General features: G+C 48.8%; 1 protein-coding gene across 2 annotated transcripts in view; it reads right to left on the minus strand.

Moving 5' to 3' along the window:
* Positions 1-21,430, minus strand: part of LAMA5 (laminin subunit alpha 5) — an 88,893-nt gene that overhangs the window by 35,250 nt on the left and 32,213 nt on the right. For both annotated transcript variants that reach the window (XM_051633106.1, XM_051633105.1), the window contains exons 3-15: positions 15,466-15,583; positions 11,955-12,073; positions 11,539-11,709; positions 11,025-11,122; positions 6,212-6,327; positions 5,188-5,306; positions 4,301-4,391; positions 3,419-3,553; positions 2,894-2,956; positions 1,776-1,916; positions 1,265-1,402; positions 878-1,012; positions 291-425 (exon numbers count right to left, since the gene is read on the minus strand). In XM_051633106.1, the coding sequence (XP_051489066.1) occupies positions 291-425; positions 878-1,012; positions 1,265-1,402; positions 1,776-1,916; positions 2,894-2,956; positions 3,419-3,553; positions 4,301-4,391; positions 5,188-5,306; positions 6,212-6,327; positions 11,025-11,122; positions 11,539-11,709; positions 11,955-12,073; positions 15,466-15,583 (1,579 nt within the window). The remainder of the gene's footprint in view (positions 1-290; positions 426-877; positions 1,013-1,264; positions 1,403-1,775; positions 1,917-2,893; positions 2,957-3,418; positions 3,554-4,300; positions 4,392-5,187; positions 5,307-6,211; positions 6,328-11,024; positions 11,123-11,538; positions 11,710-11,954; positions 12,074-15,465; positions 15,584-21,430) is intronic.

The raw sequence follows: 21,430 nt of genomic DNA on the forward strand, positions 1-21,430 counted from the left end.
GACTGGGTATTATTTCCAGACTGAGCAGACCCAAGCTCCTGCTGTTGCTGACAGTGAATGAACTTGGGGAGACAAACCACATGGCATTTGGGGAAGCATTTCTTTGAGATGTTTACTCACTGTAGAGCATGCCTGTCAGATGGCACAGCCAGCTGAACTGCACAGGAAAACTGACTCCTGCTGCAACTGCATTCATATAGAACCCTTGGACATGGATTATGGGAAGGAAAACCATTACAAAGCCAGTAGCATTTTCTGCCCTCCCCTGAGATTCAGCAGTGGTTACTCACGTGTGCAGCTGGGGTACCCATAGAAGCCCAGGGCACACTGGTTGCAGGTGTGTCCAGCAAAATTCACGTGGCACCGGCACTGGCCAGCAGGGCTGCAGTCATTGTCCACAGCACCCCGGGAGTCACAGGAGCAAGCTGGAAGAGCAGGACTCAACAGTCTGAGCAAACGTGTGATCCATGGCCAACCACTGCTGCCCTGAATTGTCATTCAGCCTCACAGCAATTAGTCATTTCTATCAGAACTAAATTAATTTCTTAATCCCCTGGAGAGACAGGGAGTATTTCCAGCTACAGTTACGGCCATACCAGAAAAATGGCACTGGGGGTTTTTATAGCTCATTCAAATTTCCTCAGCAGTTTAGTAGGTTAATGCACTAAAAAGACAGATAAAAAAGGGCATAAGCTGAAACACCACGTCACAGCAGGTTTGTAATGAGGAACTGTGACTGATAAGAACTGCTTTGTCTTCCAGGCTTTGGCAGGATCCATGACCTCCAGAAAAAATCTGAGAAACACTGGTCTTGCCAAAACAGTTATGTTTTTCAGAAGGTGACAGACCAGCAGGAACTGAAGGTTAGCATCCTTACCATAACAGTGGGGATAGGAGTGGTGCCCAGGACTGCACTGCTCACAGCGTGGCCCAGCAAACTCAGGTCTGCAGAAACACCTCCCGGCAGAGTCACAGCCCCCCGGCAGCATCCCCACCGCGCTGCAGCCACAGACTGCAAGAGAAGGAAACTGTTGGTCTCGTGCTGGGAGCACGGGGAAACGATCATGGCAATTGTTTCCTCTCTGAGGTTCTCAGATGGGTGTTTAGGTGCTGCTGCTCTAAGTGCTCAGCACGTTGATCTCTGTCTCTTGCATATATCCTCTAAAATGCCCACAAACCCACTTCCCAGTCCTCCTTAAAAACCCTGCCAGAAGACTCTGGCTTTGCACGTGCCACCCAGGCCCATGGGAGGGCAGATACGCACGCTGGCACAGGGGGTAGTTGAAGTAGCCTGGAGCACACTGGTTGCACAAGTGCCCTTCAAATCCTGTTCGACACAGACACTGTCCTGTCTCGGGGTCACAGGTGCCATCATACTGGCCGGGGCCGGAGCACTGGCAGGCTGGAAAGCAACAAGGGCACTAGTAAATAAACAGCACCTTAGTCTTTCCCTTAGGAAAGGAAACAGAGCATCTATTTCTCTGGGGTAGAAATGCAGTCACTGGAGAAACCATGGGGGACACAGCTGACAGCAAGCAGGCCTAGCCCATAGCTCACATCCATAGGGAATTTCTCAAGAGCACCTTTAGGCTGGGAGGATTCTGGAGGGTCGGGTCAGGATGAAAAATACCAGCAAAAGCTGTGGAACTTTCTCAGTTGGAAGTGAGGCCAGAGAATTCCTCCTCCCCAGCACAACCAGAGGACAGGGCGAGGCAGGCTCCCCCCAAGCAGGGAAGTGAGCAGTGAGCTGGGACTGCTGACCCTAGGTCACTCACGCTGGCAGCTGTGTCCGTAGTGGCCTGGAGCACACTGGTCACACTGTGTTCCCTGGAAGTTGGGTTTGCACACGCACACCCCCACCCGAGGGTCTTTGCGACAGGCGTTGCCTTCGGTCCCACCGGCGTAGCAGTCGCAGTCTGGAGAGGGGGCACACAAAAACCAGCAGCACACTGTCAGTTGATCTCTGTGGCTGGGCAGGGGTTCCATAAGGACAGGGAAAGAGTTGCCATGACAGACAACGGTTCAGGCCTTCGTCTCTAACAGTCTTCCTACCAGATAAAAATGTTCTAACCAAACCCTGCTCAGGTGACTAGCATGCCTGGCTTGTGGGGTCACAGAGTGGTTGGGAGGCATCAGCATCAGGCAGATGTGCAAGGTGCTGGATGGGCAGCAGGGCAGTGCAGAGGGCAGACAAATGCTGCTTGCCCAAGCCCAAACAGGGCTGATTTCATGCAGCAGTGCCCAAGAGCTGTGTGGGAATTACCAAAGGTTTCAGCTAACCGGGGCAGGGGGTTGGGGTTTCTCTCTGGTTACTCCATGCTCAGCTGCATCCAAGACCTTCCCACTGCCAGGTGCTCTAGTGCTGAGGCTCTTGGCCAGCCCTGACAACAGCAGTAGTGGGTGCTGAGCTGGGAGGGGGAAGAATAAAAATCATCCAAGAACCAGAGGGAGGGGGAGGCAGGGAAATGAGAAGGGAAGTGAGAAATTCCAGCTCAGGAAAGAAAAAGCCTGTCTGGAAGATACAGAGTTTAAAATATCAGAAGGAAGGAAAAGGTTATCTGGAGCACACTGGGGAGCATGAGACAGGGGAGGACTCGGTGGGAAAAGAGATTAAAAAAAAAGCACAGGGGAGGAGATGAACCAAGAAGAGTGAGCATCAGAGAAGAGGGGGATGGAAGGGAGCAGGGATGAGGGCAGGGGTGAGCCAAAAGGGACATACCCACATGGAAAAAACTTCCTGTCCCCCACCCCTCAGAACCTCCTCTCTCAGGGCTGTCTCTTACAACATTTGTGCCCAGTAAGCTGAAGACCTGATCTTGCATTGGGTGGTGAGATCTAACAGCAAAACCAGCATGCTGACTGCCAAGGCAGCAAGGAAAATGGCACTGCTTACTTATTATCTGTCCCACAGGGAGCACTTGTTCTCCAGTATCGTTGTGAGCGAAAGCTGGAATGGCTACATAAAGAAAGAGACATTGCACAGGTCATCACACACACTCCAAGAAATCCTGTTGGCAAATCAACAGGTCGACAGTCCCGAAGTTGACAGGCTGAATGAAAACATGGAACTTGGAACAAACCGCAGACATCCCACTAAACAAAGATGCATTACAATTCATTACAAGTTGGGCTCTGGAAATATGTCTTTCACAGAGAGATGAGACTTTAGCCAAATGGGAAGCTCCTGTTGACTCCAGAGAGCCAGGTTCAGCCCAGCTCATCTCTGGTCCAGCTTCCACCAAACCCAAATGTGGACTTGTTCCCACCTGCACAAGCTGCTCCTGGGACAGGAGTGCCATGTAGCATGGAAAAAGGCACCTGAAGAGCAGCCCCAAGAGGAGCTGTTGCCCTTCCTGCACCCACTGGGTGTGTGGGGTCCCAGACCTGGCCACCCCACAGCCCCACACCCTCGACTTACGGTAGCAGTGGGGGAAGTTGAGGTACCCCTCAGCACAGGCATCACAGTGCTCCCCAGTGTAGTTGGGCTTGCAGTAGCAGCGGCCGGTGAGGTCCTCGCAGGTGCCATCGGTGAAGTCAGACTCACAGTTACAGCCTGCAGAGAGGGACAAGCCAGCAGTGGTCGTCACTACCTGAGCCCCTTGACCCGCCATGAGCACCACAGGAGCATCACTATAACACAAGGCCTCTGTAAAAGACCCCAGTATCTGCTGTAATTCTCTCCAAAACTACAAAGTGCAATTTTGCCTCTTCAGAAGGGGTCTGGTTTAGAGGAACTGCTCTCGCTGTGCTTGTCCCACTGCAGGATCCCAAGTAAAGCAGTAAAGCCTCAACTTTCTTCTCCAGGCAACCCCAATTTCCCCAACAAGGTGGTGGCAGCACACTGCTGCAATGTGTCACAGCTACTAGAATGAGACTGGCTCTCCAGAAAGATGGATATAATCCACTGCTGCGTCAAAATCCCTGTCTTAGGGCATGGAGAGCAGTGGTCCACAAGTGCCAGCTGAAAGGGCACAGAGATGACAGCTAGGACTGAATTACACCACAGGCAACAGCAGGGGTAATGACACATTTTTAGCTCATTCCAGCCTTAGAACATGCCACCACTTCTGATTTTACAGATGCTGCAGACAAACAAACTGTGTGTACAGATGGCTGCATGCACACATACATTCCCATGGGCAATGCCAGCTCCAGCAAGAACCACCCACACAGACACAGATCTTACACTGCTGGACTCCCTAGACCGGAAAAATCTCTGAGCCCAGTCCTTCAGACCACCTTCCCCAGCATCATCAAGTCCAAGCAGGCATCTACAGCCTGCAGGGGAAATGCCACTCACGATAGCAAATGTACGGAGAGTCGATCGGGTGGTCAGGGGACCGGTAGTACCCTGGGATGCACCTCTCACAGTTAATGCCAGTGGTGTGATGCTGAAAGACAGTAGGTTAGAGGGGCATCAGTTCCTTTGCCTGCAGAATGAATGTTCATCTGCCACATTTACTAACAGCTTCAAGGTCCAGAGAGAGCAACTCAGAAGTGTCAGCGCACAGAAGACATAAATCTGCTCAAAAGTCCACATATATCAATTTGAATGCCAAATGTTTCCTGCAAACTGTGCATCCTCCCATAAAAGCCTGGTCTGAATTCAGTTTCATATCTGACCTCAAGCCCATTTCACTTGCTTCAGATGGTAAAATGTCCTGACCGCTTTGTGCTAGGACAGGAGCATTCTGTTTCCTCCCAGCACAGCTAAAAATCACTCCAGTTTCATGCCACTGCATGAATAAATCATCTCACAGTCAACTTGGGAGCAGAAGAGCTACTTTGCCTCTTTCATTGGGAAGTTCAGAGGCTATGGAGATTGGCATTTTGATAGTCAGAGAGAGATCCAGAGAGATGGCAGCACCTGAACACTGCAAACTATGCAGGGAGTTTCCAATGAGCTCAGCACCAACCTGTCCCTCCCAGTGTACATCAGAAAGCATCAGAAAGATAATGGTGCTACCCTGGGGACAGGTAGGAACACAAGTAGTGTTTTCATTTCTGGTGCACACTCCTGGATTCTATAGCAAAGAGACTGAATTTCCAGAGAGAGACCTAATTAAGATAACAGTGGGTATGTAATGGGGTTGGCGAAGCTGCCAGCAAGGCTGAACTCCAGGGTGACAGCAACAACAAACACAAGAATCTGCAACAGCCTTTTCCATGGGAGCCCTCCAGGCCTACCTGACAGTCAATGCAAACACCTCCCCCTTCAAACTTGTCCTCACGGCTTTTGCTGGCTTTGTGGTGATCCACTTCTGGGTCATAGTAGCAGTCGATGGCATGACCATTGCAATTGCAAGCTGAAATAACAACGAGATGTTAGCTAAGCCTCAAGTCCACCAAGATCCTTCAGTCACCAGCTGCCTCTCAAGATAAGAACTCTTCTGCGTGGGTCTGACTTTGGATAGATCACATTTCAATAAGAAAAAATATTCAAATGCATCTGGGGGATTACATGATCACCCAGTCTCCCAGAGTCTTCCAGTTCAAAAGCGCAGAAGTAGCAATTCTCTCACAAAGTCTACTCTGCAACCAAAAAACCGCAGCAGGCACAAAATCAGAAGTAAAATATGTGCAGGCATGTAGAGACAAGAAAGAGAGATTACCCAACTTTGGGGCCCCAAGTAGTCTGGTTTAGAGGGCAATGTTCTCGGCTCTTTTATCTGAGCCTGGATGGAGGTGAGCTGGAAAGTTCAGCACAGAGTGAGGGTGCTCTTTATAAACCCACAGGATTAAGATCCAACTATCCTTGGCTGCTCTACGTTTACAAGACAGCGTGTGATGCAGCTCTGCTCCACGCTCTGCGTTCCCAGTGCAGCACGAATTCCACTGTCGGCATTTACCAAAGGTTTCTCTAGACAAATAAAGATGTCTTGTATGTAAACACATCCGAATGTAATTCATCTTGGAGACAGAATTGAGCAACGAGAGTTGCCTGCACGAACCCTCGGACACGGAGGAGGAACTGGAACAGACTTAGCAGGCCTCCCTGTAAGAGCCCTGGCTGAGCACAACTAAACACCAAGCAAACCATCCTCTCTGCAGTGCCAGTCACCTCCTCTTCACCTGCTGTCACACACCTTAACACCAACCACTGCAATGAACGGCTTCTCTACGCTATGCTGCCAAGAGGCCGGTGAAACCTGGTCAGTCTGTGCTTTGCAAAACAGCTGGAACAGGCAGGAAAAACTCAACTCCAACTTACGCTGGCACTCGTTTGCGCTGTCGGCGGTGGCGGGTTTCCAGGGAAACTGGTTGAAGCCGGGGCAGCAGCGGTCGCAGGACCCTCCGCAGGTGTTGTGCTGGCAGTCACACTGCAGCCTGCAAGGGAGAGCAACAAGCCACAGCCAAGCCTGCGGAGTGGGGAGCCCCACTTCACCCCACCATGCGTAACCATTGCTAGTCAGATGCACAAACAAGTGATATTTGTTAATCTGCATATTCTGGAAAAGAGGCTTCTAAGGCACTTTTACAAATGTTTTAATTGCTGATTTTATGTTGCGGGTTTTTTTCTGAGCCAAACACCAAACTTTGCTCTGCCAGTGCTACTTTCTCCCTGTCTTCTCCTCCACCAGCACTCCTCTTTTCTTCACAGGGAGACAAAGATTAGAGAAAAATCAGTGTGCCAGTGCCCAGCCAGGTCTACAGCCAATAAGACATGGAATGGTTGGAGGTGGCGGTGGTAGAAACCTGAGCTGCAGTATATTACTTGAGAGGGAGCTGTGTGGTGCATGGACACAAAGGTGTCCCCACCACCATGCATCATTAAACAATGAGCCAAAGAGAGATGGGCCACATGGGCCCCTATCTGCTCCTCCAGATACACCTGTGATTGCAGAGAGAAAGGTCATGAAATTTGAATTAAGTTTTCAGCAGGTGCTGGCCCTGTGCTCCCCATGAAACACACCTCCTGCTTCCTCAGCAGGCAGGGCTGTGCTGGGTAAACAGGCGGCTCCGGAGGCGCCAGGCAAGGAATCTCGACGGTCGGTCGCCGGGTCCCGTCCCTGCCCAACTGCAATGGTGATTCATTAACATCACTGACCTCATCTCCAAAACTTCCACTTAGCAGGAGGTGATTCCCATCCAACACAAACGCTTTCTGTTGTATTAGACTTATGGATAATACAGCGTGTTCCAGCTTTTATCTGTGCAATTACTCATTTCCCCTCAGGGCCAGTCTGCCACTCCCATCTCTCCCTCCTCCAATGCTTTTCCATTCAAAAGCAGTGTTTAAAAATAAATGTAATTTTTTTAAAACATTAGAAATAAGTGCAGCAGTCATTCTGGGTGACACGCAGGGTTGCAGACACACTCTTCCATGGCTGAAGTGACCCTGACTATCATGATTTCCAGCTTCATGTTTTTAAAATGTGGGACCTGGAGGTGGATATACAGTGAATAGCCAGACAGAGGGAATAGCTTGGGATAATTTAACTCATTTTAATGAAATATGGGATGATCTGAAAGTTGAGGGCAACGCAGGCAGGATCCACACTCAGCGTGTTGGCTTCAGCCAAAGGGGTTGAGAGGCAGGAGGCCCCAGCCCTGCTGGTGGTCCTCCCTTTGCAGCCAACATGGAACACTGCCACAGTCAGCTCTTAGCATTCATGATGCCCTGTTTCTGCCCAAAATCCCAGGCTGGGCTGTGGCTGGCAGAGGCCAGGCATGAAACCAAGCCCCTGAGAGGTTGGCTGGAGCCTGAATGGCAGAAATGAGCCCTGAAACATTCACCAGGAACTTTGTACTCCCCATGTTTTGCAGTCCTAGAGAGAGACGCAATGAGAGACAAACCTTGGCCATGGCTCTGTAATGAGACCATGCACAGACCTTTCACCTGGCTGACTACCACCCAGAACTTCCAAGAAAACAAACTTAATGGGTTTTTTCCATGGCAGCAGCTGGAGATCAAGATTAACATCTATATACATATGTGTGGAGAAAAACGGTCACTAAGTCAGGGAACTTGTAAACCTGCTGAGCAGTGTTAATCTCTCCGGCTGGAGGACATGGCTTCAGCCACACAACCCGTCTCTTTAACATTGAAGATGTTTGACAAGCACTGGTTCTGTTCCCAGAATGCAAGAAGATGGCACTTAAGGAGTAAAGATGCACATTTGAGATGGAGGAGCAGCTATTTATTTAGTCTCTGCTGCCCAGAGTTAGCAACAACCTCTCAGAGAGCTCATCTATCACAGCAGCTTTACTGCACCTTGTGCTTAGTCCATGCTGCTAATGAATTATGGACCAATGTGCATAAGCTACAATATTTACATGTTTCATTGATTTAATATATACAAGGAAGAGGGAACGGCTGTGTTCACATAGCACATATTTCCTGGTCATCCTGCTGTAAAATGTAAAACCACAGTCTTCCCACTGGAATTGATGTTCAATAACAAACTATAAACAGTTTGCAGGGAGCAGCTGTGTCGGAGCTGAGTGCAGCACACAAGCACCACAGCATCTGGATTTGGCCTGGACATCTGAGTAGCACAATGAAGAAAAAAAAACATCCCCTTTCTCTGACTGACTGTGCTGAGGGAAAGCCACCTGCAAAAGGGACTTGCAGATGGCACCCATCTAGCAGCACATACGGTCCTTTCCCTTCCAAAATGTGAAAGAGCAAGCTGGTGTTCAGGAACCAGCAGTGGGACAGTGTCCCTGATCTCCTCCTGCAGCTCTGCTTTCTGACCAGCCAGGCTGCTCTTGTCTTTAAATAACACCTTGCTGGTTTTTTCAGCATCAGGCACAGGAGCAGCAGCTGGACTCTGTCTCCCTTCATGCTTGTGGCATCCATGATGGGGCAGTGAACCCATGGCAACAGTTGCTCTTATCAGACAGATGCAGGGTGCTCCTGAGCTCACTAACAGCAGCCACATGTTAACACAGGAATCCTGCCTGGGCTCTATTTGCAATGTGCCAGCTCTTCTCTGATGTTTATCTCACAGAGTTTGCCAGAAGAAAGGTTTGTGCCTGATCAAGCCAGTGTGCACCTTTAACCAGGAGAACTTTCCTTCCTTCTGCTGATTTCAGCCCATTTGATCTTGAGGCAAAGAGAGACAGTTGCTACACCATGTCCTAAAGTCTTAGCCAAATTTTCTAGCTCACTTCTATCAAAGAGTTTATCCTGCCTTTCTGGGCAACAGGCACAAAAAAGAGACGTGTAGAAGAGATGTTAAAAGAGAAGTGGATACCTCCCAGATAGGCTGACATAACTGGGATTTTTTTTAGGGCTGGGCCAATTCACATTTCTTGTCTCCCTCTATTTGCATTTCCTTTCCCTGTTGCTGTCACACATCAGCATCCGAAGAAGCAGGACAGATGCAGAGGGACACACCATGCCTCCTACTCAGATGGGTTGCAAAGATTTCTGAAGGCATGGTGTGTTTCTGACAGCTGGGGCCATGACATGTGAGACACAGAGCCCCAGCTGCCTCTGTGATGCCTCTTGTCATGCAGCATTATGGCAGGTATCATTGTGCAGGCTCCATGCTCCATCAGTGCAGGAGGGGTGGGATGACTGTCCACCAGTGCCTGCTTCTGCAGGGAGGCTGGACACAGCTGCTGCTGGAGCCTTGGAGAATGCCAGCTTTTCACTAATTATTCATTTTCTCAACTTAAAGTATCACATTTCTGCTGACTTCTCCACGCTCCTGGGCTTGCTAACAGGGTACTGTAACACCATGAGAAGTTCTTCTGTTAACCCAACATCTTTGTCCTGATGTATCCCAAAAGGTTTTGCAGATGTGAAGTGCTGACTGTACAAAGCACCCAAGTAGGAAATGCTTTCTCCTCCTGGCAAGTGCAGTGTGCTCTGAGTGAAATGCAACAGCTGCTTATGAACATGTGCTGCAACATTAGAGCACAGGCTGGGGCCAAGACTAAAGATGCCAAATGCATCAAAATGAGAGTGGAGGAGGGGAATTCTGGGAGACAGAGATGGTAATCAGCAAATTGGCATTAAACAAGGATCCCAACATACCTCTCCTTCCTCAATTTTCCCTCCCTTTCTGGAGAACCTGGAGATACACCCAAGAAATTTCATGGTGTTTTTATTTTAAAGAATGATTTTGCACCATGAAGGTGCCCTGGTACACAGGTGTACTGTGCATCCAGCAACACCAAAGTCCAAAACAAAAACAAGGAACTGTACATTCAAATATTCATGAACTTTTCTTTGTCAGAGTTTGGCACACTAAGGCAGACTTGCTTACCAATACATCTTTGTTTTAATACTTAGAAGCTCTAACCTTGGCTGGGACTCACTGGAATTTTATTTTAGAAGATCCAAAATCTCTACATGATCCTGATGAGAAAGTAATATAAGCTGCCCTTGTCCAGCTGAATCTACCCATCCCTTTCATAAAGGCAACACTCAGGCTGCAAACAGATGGCTAAGAAGCAACACTTTCATGGTTTGAAGCAGATCTTTGGCATTTCAAGTTGCCAAGGCGGATGGGAAGAGTCCCATGAGCCACAATGTAACTGCTTTACACGCTCGTGTTCTCTTGCAAAGAATAGCTGTTTAGCTACATGCATAGCCAATTAATGGTTCTTATGAGTAGAAAATGGGCAGTAGAGTCCCTGGTTTCTTGGGAGACCATCTATTTATGAGAGCATTGCTTCAATTCTTAAAAAGCCACCTGGAAAGCCAGAGACTTCTCTGAACAAGTTCAGAAGCCAGCCCTGGGCTTTGATGGGAAACCTCCGTGTTCAACAACAGTATCAGCCTTGCACATCTACCCTCCTGTTTCAGCACTCTGCTCCCATGGGAATGGCAAAGTTGTGGGCAGGGAAACAGACCAAAGAGCTGATCTGGCTGACATGGCCTGACAGAACTTTTAATTTTTGCTACTTTGCCTGGACCAGTTTCTGATTTGTTCACAGGGCAGAGCCATGAGCAACAGTGCTGGCACAATTACGCGCTCAGGACAGGTCACAACTCACACCAGTATCTTTTATTCTTAGCACAACAATTCAAATGCTTTTGCACAGAACTGAGACTTTGAAAAACATACCTGTAGGGGTCATTAGGGTCTTTGGCATCACAGACATCTGCATGGCCATGGCAGACACAGCGCCCTCCAATGCTGATATCTTTGATGCTGTAGTAGTACTGGAGAGACCAAGAAAGTGTAGCCATTAATGTCTTCACAAACAAGCTTCACAGCTACCCTACTCAGAACTCAGCAGGACTTTAGCTACTAAAATGATGCATCAGGACATTTCCCTTACAACAACAAGCTCAACCTGAGCCCATTAGCTACAAGTCAGGTCTCCCATCACAGCCAGAAAACCCCATGTGACACCAAGAAGTGTTCCCCAGTTTCACACTGTTGGGGCCAAGCACAGCTCTTCCCAAGCAGCCTCCAGCTCCAGCCATGGCAGCAGAGGCATCTGCTGCAGATTCCTTCAATTTGCAGAGCATAAATACAGAGAGAGAAAATTCTCATGGGCAACGTTCATGGAAGTCTTCTCCCCAGAGGTGGCACACACAGCCTCATTAGTAAGAGGTATCAAGGCCTGTCTTACCCTCCTTGTCACTGTAGGGTCCCTCAAAGCTTTGCCCATCAGGTGCCCAAGCAGAGTGTTTGTCTGTAGGAAGCGCAGTCTGATGTTAGTGGCTTTTGTGAAATTCCGCAGCAGAGGAGAGTAGGAGAAGTTCATGGCTCCTGGACGCCCATTTACCAGAGAGACAACAATCTGTGAATGCAAGGAAGGAAAACAAATCTTTGTGATCCTCTGAGATGGGAGAAAATTAACCCCCCCCTTAGCCAAACCCAATCTTTATCTCATTTCAAGACAACAGAATCTGTTCCCTGCCAGTCTCATTTGATTTAACCAAGTAGTTAAGCATCCAAAAGTCAAGAGGGAACCAAATAGTAAGGGTATCTACAGTCACTACGAAACCCTGGAAACCCAGGGGATGAAAACATGCAGCTGCTCACCTCCCCGTTTTCTAAAGGCACGATCCGGGAGTATTCGGTGGTGCAGATGGCGTGGTCGTCCCTGGTGATACGATCCACGGTTTGCAGTCCAAACTTCTCAATGCAGTCCCTCTTGGAAGCTGTTCATCAACCAGTGATGAGAGCAGTAAGATGGAAAAAAAAGGAACAATTCATAGCCCTGTATTGATTTTCCCACACAGACCCACAGGAGGGAAGGGTGCATACTCTTTGTTAAGCATTTACCACGTACAGATTGCTTTGTATCATTAACTCTCTCATTACCAATGTACGTGTCTCTGCTAAGGGAGGGAGTCACTATGAGAGTAATAAAAGAGTCAGAAAATTCCCCAAATCACCTCATTGCAGTAAAGTGAGAACGTCTATTGTACTTACAGTGACCACCTGCAGAGAAACCCATCCCTTAATTTTGGCATTAAGCTCACAGTTTAACGAGCTTGAGCTCTAACCCTGGTCTAAATTTATTGCCTTGCTGGCACCAGATTTGCTGCACTGCTTCTGCTGAGCTGCTAGAGCTCTGCTCCTGATGTAGCAGCTTGTACCATCGTGTTCATGGGGCTCTTTAACTTCTTGGGTAAATCCTGAAGAATGAGCCAGCACTGAACCACACATCAGGAGCAGCCACAAGCCAGAGCCACAGCTGCAACATCTCCCACCAAGACAGGGTGGACAAACAGGCGTGGGGAGGGGACTTGGAAGTGTTTGGAAGAGACAGAGCAACTGTGTGTAGAATGTCTCCTTTCCCCACCTTATTCTGATCAGCAATCACTGATAAACCAGCGCTACAAAACCAAAGTGCCAAAGCTTCCCAGACCCACCCCCTGGGGACCGCTGTCAAGGGCTTCTGCCACTAAGTGGCAATGCAAGGCTGGCTAAAGCCAGGGACAGGCACCACCAGGCAGTCACTGTGCTGGCTCTGCTACCTGCTTTGTGGACACTGCATGCCAAAATTCCCCTTGAAGGCAGAGGAATGTTCTAGCTTCCCAGCACAGCTGCTCCTGCAAGTCCAGCATCCTCATCCCAACATCCTTATGCTGGCTGATAGGGGAATGCTAGCCTAATTTGTGGGAATGATCCTCCAAAATCTCTTGCCATGTGCCTCCAGGAGGCATGCCCCTCACTCTACATGCTGCACTGGAAGGCTCAGTCAGGCAGGAGGAACTAGCAGGGGAGAGCACAGAAAGCTTCTGCCTCCCCTGCCTTCACCTCTGGCTTGCACCCACTCACACCTCATCTCCGGAAACATGGCTTCATGCCATGAGACGCTGTTTTGGCAACAGCAGGAGCTCAGTTGCATCCACAGGAATATGGTGTGGAAACATGTAACTTGTGGCTCCCAAGCTTTGCTTCACCAGGTGCTTCTTTAAAGGCAATTTATCCTGAAGCACCAGGCAAAGAGTCTGTCACCACTGGCTTGAGATGATTGATTTCCAGAGTGCTGGGCATGGAGACAGGATGCTCAGGAAGAGCAGCTACTTGGGAAAACCAAAAAATATCTCCAGTTATTGCAAATCTGCACAACCATGTGAGCCAGAAGCCAGGCACTCTGTCTGAGCTAAACCAGAGTAACCCTTAAACTACAGTTTAAGCAATGCTTTAAGGAAATAACAGCCTGGAGAAGCCCACCCTCAGAGAAGAAAAGGACAGAGCCTTGCTCTGTGCTGTGGCTGCCTTCCCTCTGCAGTGTCACTGCCCAAAGCTAATCCTGCACAACACAAGGGGCTGGGACAGGCAAGGCTCTGTGGGCCTGGAGGGACAGCTGGTATTGGGCATCTTTCATGTCCTGTCCTTATTTGAAATGCTGTGTGGGGAACCCTTCATGTGGATAAACCCCACCATAAATCTCCTCCCAGTGCCCCTGATTCTTCTTTGGTGGCCAAGGGAAGGCTGGTGCCTCCCTGCTGTCAGACATGGAGGATTTGCATTGCCATGGTCCCTCCAGCCCCTCTCCCCAAGAGAGTTCATCAGCTGCACCAACAGATGCTTCCACAATAGTCATTTCTTCCCTCCTCCAGCAGAGCTAAGCCCACCAGCACTTCAGCAGCCTGGCTGGGGGGAGAAGGCAGCCTCAGGGAACTGAACACCTCCCACAGAGCTCGAGGGGCAGAGCTGAGCAGGCAGGGATGGTGTCACCCATGGCAAGGCTCCCCAGTGTCTCTGGAGAATGCTTACATTTCTGCTGGCTGCTTTTAAAAACACTGGTCAGTTCAGTAAAAGGGTTATTAGACCACCTACAGAATTCCCCATGCCAAAAATAAACCTCCGCAAAGGACTTTATGTGCTAGCAAATCTGGCAGGTTTTGGAGCAGCCACCTCTTTATTTCCATGGGAATTTTCCACTGGGCTGTGTCACTGCATGCCTCTTCTGCAGGGGGGTGGTAAGAGGGCTCCAGACCTTACAGGAACAAGCAAGCAGGGCAAGAGCTCCTTGCTCAGCCCCAGACCATCCAATAACATGATTGTAACGGGCCCCAAGAGAGACTTCAGAGCTGGAAGGGAAATTCTCAGAGAAGACAGAAAAAAACCAAAGCAGACAGTGTGACAGCAGTGATTCCCCACCAGTGCACAGCAGAGGGGAAACCATCTGCACTGGAGAGGAGCTACCACACTAAGGCAACACAGCAAGTAACACAGCTGCAGCTCAAGAAAAGGCCAGCAAAGCTAAAGCACGGGCTGACTGGTCAGCCAGAAATATGAGTCTGTAGGGGCAGCCCAGGGCAAAGCCTCAGAGTGCTCTGAGGTCCTTCCTTGCCAGGTTTTAAGTTCTGGTTGTAGATCTTAACTCAAATTACTGCCGCTGCTTCTGGAGGGTTTGGTGGTTAACAAGTTCCTCAGCATCTGGCTACCCCATAGACCCTTTGGGAGAGAGATCAGTAGAACCAGCTGTTTCTAAAGGGATCAGAGAACTGGGAAGAAAGGTTTCAAGTGCACAGACTGGATCTCTGCAGCCACCCTTTCCAGCTGGCTGTATCAGACCCCACCGTGCACAATGACAAGACTGGCTCCCTACCCTGCACAGGTTGTATCTGATCTCTGGTAACCAATATGGGGCTATTTTCTGCCTCCAGATTCTTCTGTGACAACAGCCACTTAGAAGTAAGCTGCTGCTTTGCTCCTGGAGGAGCTTAAATACACCAGTCCAGATACTGTCCAGGAAACCTCATGTTCCAGACCTAGACCAGCAATGGCCAATCCTTGACACTGGTGCCAACTTCAGCATCCTCAGCCATTTGGTTGAACACTTATGACAATACTTAGAAAAAATACACTTAGCCCCAGAGAGAAAAAAAGTTCTCCTGTCCTGAGAAGCATCACTGAGCTTCAACTTTTGAAGCCTTATTGGGCAGAAAAAACAGAGGACATGCACTGCATCACAGCTGTGAGACAGAAACAACTCCAAACCCAGCCCAGTACCTGCACAAAGAGCTGTCTTCACTCTGGCCTTGCTACCTTGCACTAAGCTGCAGCTCTCTCATAACACTGCCATACTTACAGGCAAAATACTGCCAGGGCTCATAGGTAAGGCCAAAGTCAGTCGATCGCTCCAGTACCCAGAGGTCAGGACGAGGGGAATTGGCAAATTTGATCAGGACATAGGCCACATGGAAGAGCTGAAAGAAAGGAACACAGAGTTAGTTGGCTGCTCGAGGCATCATGAAAAGCAGGGAGAGCTTAGTGGGATCCCAGCCAAACAAAGGAGCTGGTGCTCTGCAGATGCTGCTGCTCACAAGCAGCCTGTGGAGCAAAATCCTCTGTATCTAAAAGGATCATGATATGACGTGGCTGCTGGAGAGAGCCAGGCTGGGGAGCTCAGCTCCCACCAGCCCAAATGCTAACAAAACACAGACTTTGTGGCTACAGACAGTACCCAGGAGGCTGTGCTTGGTGACAGCTTAGACCTAGACTCAGCCCAAGCAGGTAGCACTTGATCCCTGTGCCACTGCTCTACCATGGGAATCTCATCCTGGCTTGACAAGACAAGTGGCCCCCACTACCAAGCTCTGAAGGTGACCATGAAAAGCTGCTATGAACCTATTCTGGAAGACTTGGCTTCTGGGCTGTTCTTGGGGTAAGAGGTGACACTCTGGACTGTTATACATACACCAGCCAGGGAACACCCAACTGCACCTTGCACACAATATCACAAAATCTTTTTTTTTATTTTAATAAGTTGGCTGCAGCAGAGCCCCAGCACAGCTCCTCTGCTCCAGGTGCTGCAGGGAAGGGCAGCGCAGGAGTCCCACTTGGCTTCAGTACAACTCTAACACTGGGCTGCTACCCATTTGTCTGGACACTGACGTGTGCACACACACACCCTTGCCAAGAACAAAATAAATATACTCTTTTAAAGAGCTAAAATGTCAGTGCTAGAGAGAAACAAAAGCCCCAGCAGAATTCCCCTTCCCTGGCTGGCACGGGCTCGCTCCAAGAATCCCCACTCCATCATCCTGTCACAAAGTGATATTTAAAGGCAAATAAAGTTCTCTTATCAGAGAAAATTCCTAACGTCAAAAACAACCCAAAAGGGAGTTTAGTGCTTGAAAAGCAGAGATTTATAGCTCAGGAGTCCCTCTTCATACAAAGCTGGTGCTGTACAATCATACATCCCCCAAAGACTAACAGGTACCCAGAGAGGCACTTCTACAAGGGGAGCAAAAGGACAGCTCTGTGCCCACCCCAGCCACGACGAGCTGCAGGGGGGCCAGAACAGCAGCCTGCACCTCAGCCCTGCCCCAGCCACACACGCTGTGGAGCCAGAGGGTGAGCATTAATAATCACATGCCTTCAAAATAGCCCTGATGCTCAACAGGAAAAAGAAACATTTAGGAAGAGGCATTGAAATCTTCCAAGTTCGTGCCTTGCTATGGGCATTCAGGCGAGGGGGTCTGAGCGCTGCTGTGTGGGTGTGGAGCACAGGGTGGGTGCAGCCCTGGGGACTGGCACTGCCTCTTCCAAAGCAGGATACATGGACAAAACATCCTCAAGCTCTGGCTGGATGTTCTTCTGGCTCCAGGGCAGCCTCTCCTCTGCTTACCAGGGATTTCTCTGGTGTCCACCACAGGCTGGTGGCAACCAAACTTAACACCTGGGTGTAGGCTAAGGGACCTCAAGAATGAAGCCTGGGGAGAAGTGAACTAGCTTCACCTGGGAAATCTGAGAGATCCTGAAGCACAGGAAGTCAGAGGCCATTCTCTGGCTGGGACTGGGCAGGAGGCTGGGATTTGTCACAACCCTCAGAGTTTGTACTGGCCAAGACTGGTGCCATCCAGGATGAAGAAATCAAAGTGATCACCCAGCACAGTTCCCTGCTGCCAAAATACTTGTGAACCCAAGCAAGGGGGAAACAGACATGCTTTCAAGCTGCTAAAAAATGAGAAAAAACAGACCTAAATGTTGCTTTAATCTCTCTCTGCAACCTACACGGTGTCAAGGCACATGAGACTAGGCATTTTTGAAGGAGCAGCATTTTTTGTCCACTCAGCCTCTCAGCAGAGCTATTATTTGTTAGTGAAGCCCAAGAAACTACAGTCCAGGCAGCTGCTTTCTCTGCAGGACAAGTTCTCACAGCTTAACATCTGCCTCTTGGCATAGGAACGGGGCTGAGTACCAGCCAGTGAAGTTACATCTTCCCTCCACTGTAAATCCTCCTCCAGCTTTATTCTACAGGGAATAAATTAATGCTCCTGCTGGCATCTTGCATAGCCTTTAGTGGAGAAAATTCACAGCAGCTCCAGCATATGTGCATGTGTTCTGGTTGCAGGCACTGGGAGAGCCTCTGCTCTGAATGAACAGCAACCACCAACATAAAATTAGAAATGAGGCATATCACTATCTTCTGCATTTATCTTTTTGCAAAGCCAGCTACAAACTTATAGTCAGTAAATCCCATGGAGTTCCTGGGGGATCCTCCTTGCTGCCCAGTTTCATGCTGGAAATAAATGTTCCTAATTAAATGTCCCCGAGTACAAACTCCTCACAGGCTTCTAGTTCTCAGAAGTCCCCTGCCTCTACAGAGCCTGGGTTACAATCCAGTCACGTTGGTACATGGTCAGTTGGGTTTTGCACAAACACTGAAACTTGACACAAAACCAAGCCCAGAGCTCAATGCTTTACAAAGTGAAAACAACAGCCAAAAAAGAAAAAGAACTAGTGCTGCTGGTTGCACACCCTGGCTAAGAGCTTCTGGGACAGGGGAGTGGCAGGGTTGGCAGTCACACACTCATGAGCCCTACGAGCCCTCTCTAGCTGAAAGGTGATGGTGTAGCTGGTTTCAGTACATTTTAAGTCATAGGAGATGTGGGTTTGTGCACAAACATAAAGACATTGGGCACTGGGGAGAACTGTGTCTGTGCTTGCTGGGAGCTCTCTGAAAAGCCAGTCCCAACCACACTGGCAGGGTTAAACATCCAAGATCAGAGCCAGCATGCTAATTTTTTATCTTTCATTATTACAGGAAAGAACAAGAACCTCTGGGTTCTTGCTGGATCAGCTGCAGTATCTCTGCTGAAGCCCTGTTCAGATGTTCCTGTCCTGCTCCTGCTCTCAAAGCCAAACATGCTGGCAATGGTCTATACCCAAGCCCATCATTAGCACTGCTGGACACTTAGGCTGCTGCTGGATTTCATTCCAGTTGTGACTGCAATTTTGGGACACAAAGAAGCCAGCCAATTATTACACACTCACTCCCCTCCAGCACATCAGGGTTAGGGTCACTCCTACATGGAGCACTGAAAATATTCAGGAGTCTGTGACCGCAGTGAACCCAATCCTGGAACAGGACTTGCATCCTGGTATTCAGAGAGATTTTTGTCAAATCTGGTGAGTCTCCTGCCCCTCCATCCAACATCCTTATCTTGCAGAATATCACAGCCTGCCGGAAAAAATAAAGGCAGATTGCTTGCTTCAAGTGCATATGCTGAGAAAACTCAGAGAGATACAAAGAGAGAACAGTAGCTCTAAAAATAGAGCTGGCACAAAGGCCAGACTTTTCATTCCATGTTTAGTTCCAGTACAGTTCTGCCCAACCAATATTGCAAGAGAAATGGTTGGAGTTTTTTTCCAGACTTTATTTAGCTCTTATTATCAGTTAGATGAATAAAATCCTCTATGCTCCCAGCCTCTTAGGCAATTTCTTTTTCCCTTCTCCATGGAGGAAGGAGGTGAAGCACCAGATTCGATACACACACTTGTCTCCAGGCAAGCAGATCCCTTGCTCTCTTACCACCTCTGAAAGAGTGCCAGGTAAAACTCGACCCCTGACCAGCACCTGGGATTTCATGAAACGAGCTTCCAGCCAGGAAATTCTGACAGAAGTATTTAAATTAGCAACCAACTTTCTTTGAAAATAGTAACATCCCTACATCTAGCTGGTGCTGCTGTTGATGGCTTTGAAGCATGTTTCCTTAGTAACAATCACTTGTGGCTCCCCCAGTGCCTGGAAGGATGGAGCAAGTCCCAGAGCCAGAAGAGGAAGATGGGGATGAGGGCATTTTCTCCATCTCACACTCACTCCATCCCTTATATCATGTTTGGATGGTGGGGAGCTTTATCCAGCCCCAAAATCCCAAGAAAATATAATTCTGGCTACTGCCCAGTCTGATAGCACAAAGATTTGAAGAGTAAAACCAGGATCCAGAGAGACAAAAGCAACTGCTTTTGTGGCAGCACATCCTGTCTGTCCATCTATCTATCCTCCTGTGTAAGCAGCACAAAGTGACAAACTCCCACATCTCCTCTGTTCCCTCCCTTGGGACACTGATTTCAGTTTTCCAGCTCTGGGAGCCATATGTGAAAACAAAACAGCAAACTGGACCCAGACACATCCCATGTCTCTTAGTGAAGATTCACATTCCTCCAAGTTGCCAAAAAGCCATCCAGTAGCATTCAATAAGCCAACCAAATCTTCAAATTGTTATAATATTGGCAACTGTGTTTTGACAAGCAGCAAGGGAGCCCCTTTTTGGTCCTCTGACTAAAAGGTAGGAGCAGGCTAAGTTGACTGGGAACTCTGTGCAGCTCTACTCCCAGCCCTGGAATGCACAGATGTAGTTTATATAGTAAACCACTCTCTAATTTTCTGCAGGGCAGATTTATTACCTTTAGTGTTGACTTATTAAAACAGCATCATGTGAAAACAAAGCAGTTCAGCTCTTCCTAACCACTGCTAAATATCCCCATGGAGCCTGTGTGTGGACAGCATCACCAGTGCTACTGTATTCCTGCTTGGGATTTCCTGGAAGGATCGGATGGAGTGGCTGAGCAGGTGTGACTCAACAGCACAGAACATGGACAATAAATCCCACTCCTTAGGGGCACATGAATCTCCTGGATACACTCAGCATGGTCAGGACTGGTGGCCAGCCCAAGGGGCTGCAGCACCTGCACAGGTGCACCCTGCAGCATCTTGGGGCATCCTGCACCCCAGTTTGGGTCACTGCACAGCAGCTCCAGACATGTGTCCAACCTAGACTGAGGCAGAGAAAGGGGAAGAAACCCAGATGAACCATTTCGGAACTACTACGGGAAGTGTGAGCACTCATCAGGCTGGGAAACACTGGGCAGCGCTGGCACCGCATCTGCTCTTCCCAGCAGTGGCAGAAGCTAAAACTGACAAGCAATCGAGTCTCTTTGTGCACCTTTTATCCCTACAAAAAAAAGTGTGTGAAAGCTGAAAAAGCCCTGGAAAGCCAAAGAGATTCTGAATTGCTGTGAATTTCTCTAGGTCAGTGATCCACCCCTCTTGCATCTTTTGCTTGTAATCATTTATTCTCATTGAAGTAGTGGAGTTACTCATTAACAGCCTGACTGTCCTACAGCAGATTTATTTCTTCCTAGCCCATGCCTCAGAATCTTTGATTAAAATCTCTCACATGTAGCTGCTCGGAAGTATGTCCCTACCGTTTATTTCTAGTCACACAAGAATTACTTCACCCCTTCTAGGCAGCACAAAAAAAGGTGTTTCCCCTCCAAGCAGGCATGGCTTTTCAATGAAATACTCAAGTATCTGAGACCAAACAAACCCCCCCCCAAAAAAAAAAAAAAAAAGCACAAGTCAGTGTTTGGAAGATGGGTGGGTACTGAAACACACACTTGGCCCACGTTTCCCTCTTTTGCTCATAGCAGCTCCTGCCTCTCTCGTATGTTTCTGTGTCAAGTCCTCACTCCTGAAAATGGCATTTTTCCAAGTTATTAATGCAGGGTTACAGGGTTCTAAATTAGAAGGTCCCCTATATTTGTATCCCAAGACTTTGTAGCAGAGCTTTAGAAACAACCACCCATCCCCTTTCACCATCTGCAGAGTCCATTGCTACTCATCACATCCATACTCAGAAACCCTCCAGGGTGTCCCACACTCTGAGAAAGCAGCACTGCCAGCCCCAGTAGGTAGGTGAGCTCTTCCCTTCCTCCAGAAGGTCTGGGACAAGGCAAAGGCTTGAGGGGCAGCAGTGCCCCAGCTG

This window comes from Apus apus, chromosome 15 (genome assembly GCF_020740795.1).
Source record: "Apus apus isolate bApuApu2 chromosome 15, bApuApu2.pri.cur, whole genome shotgun sequence".
Lineage (NCBI taxonomy): Eukaryota > Metazoa > Chordata > Aves > Apodiformes > Apodidae > Apus > Apus apus.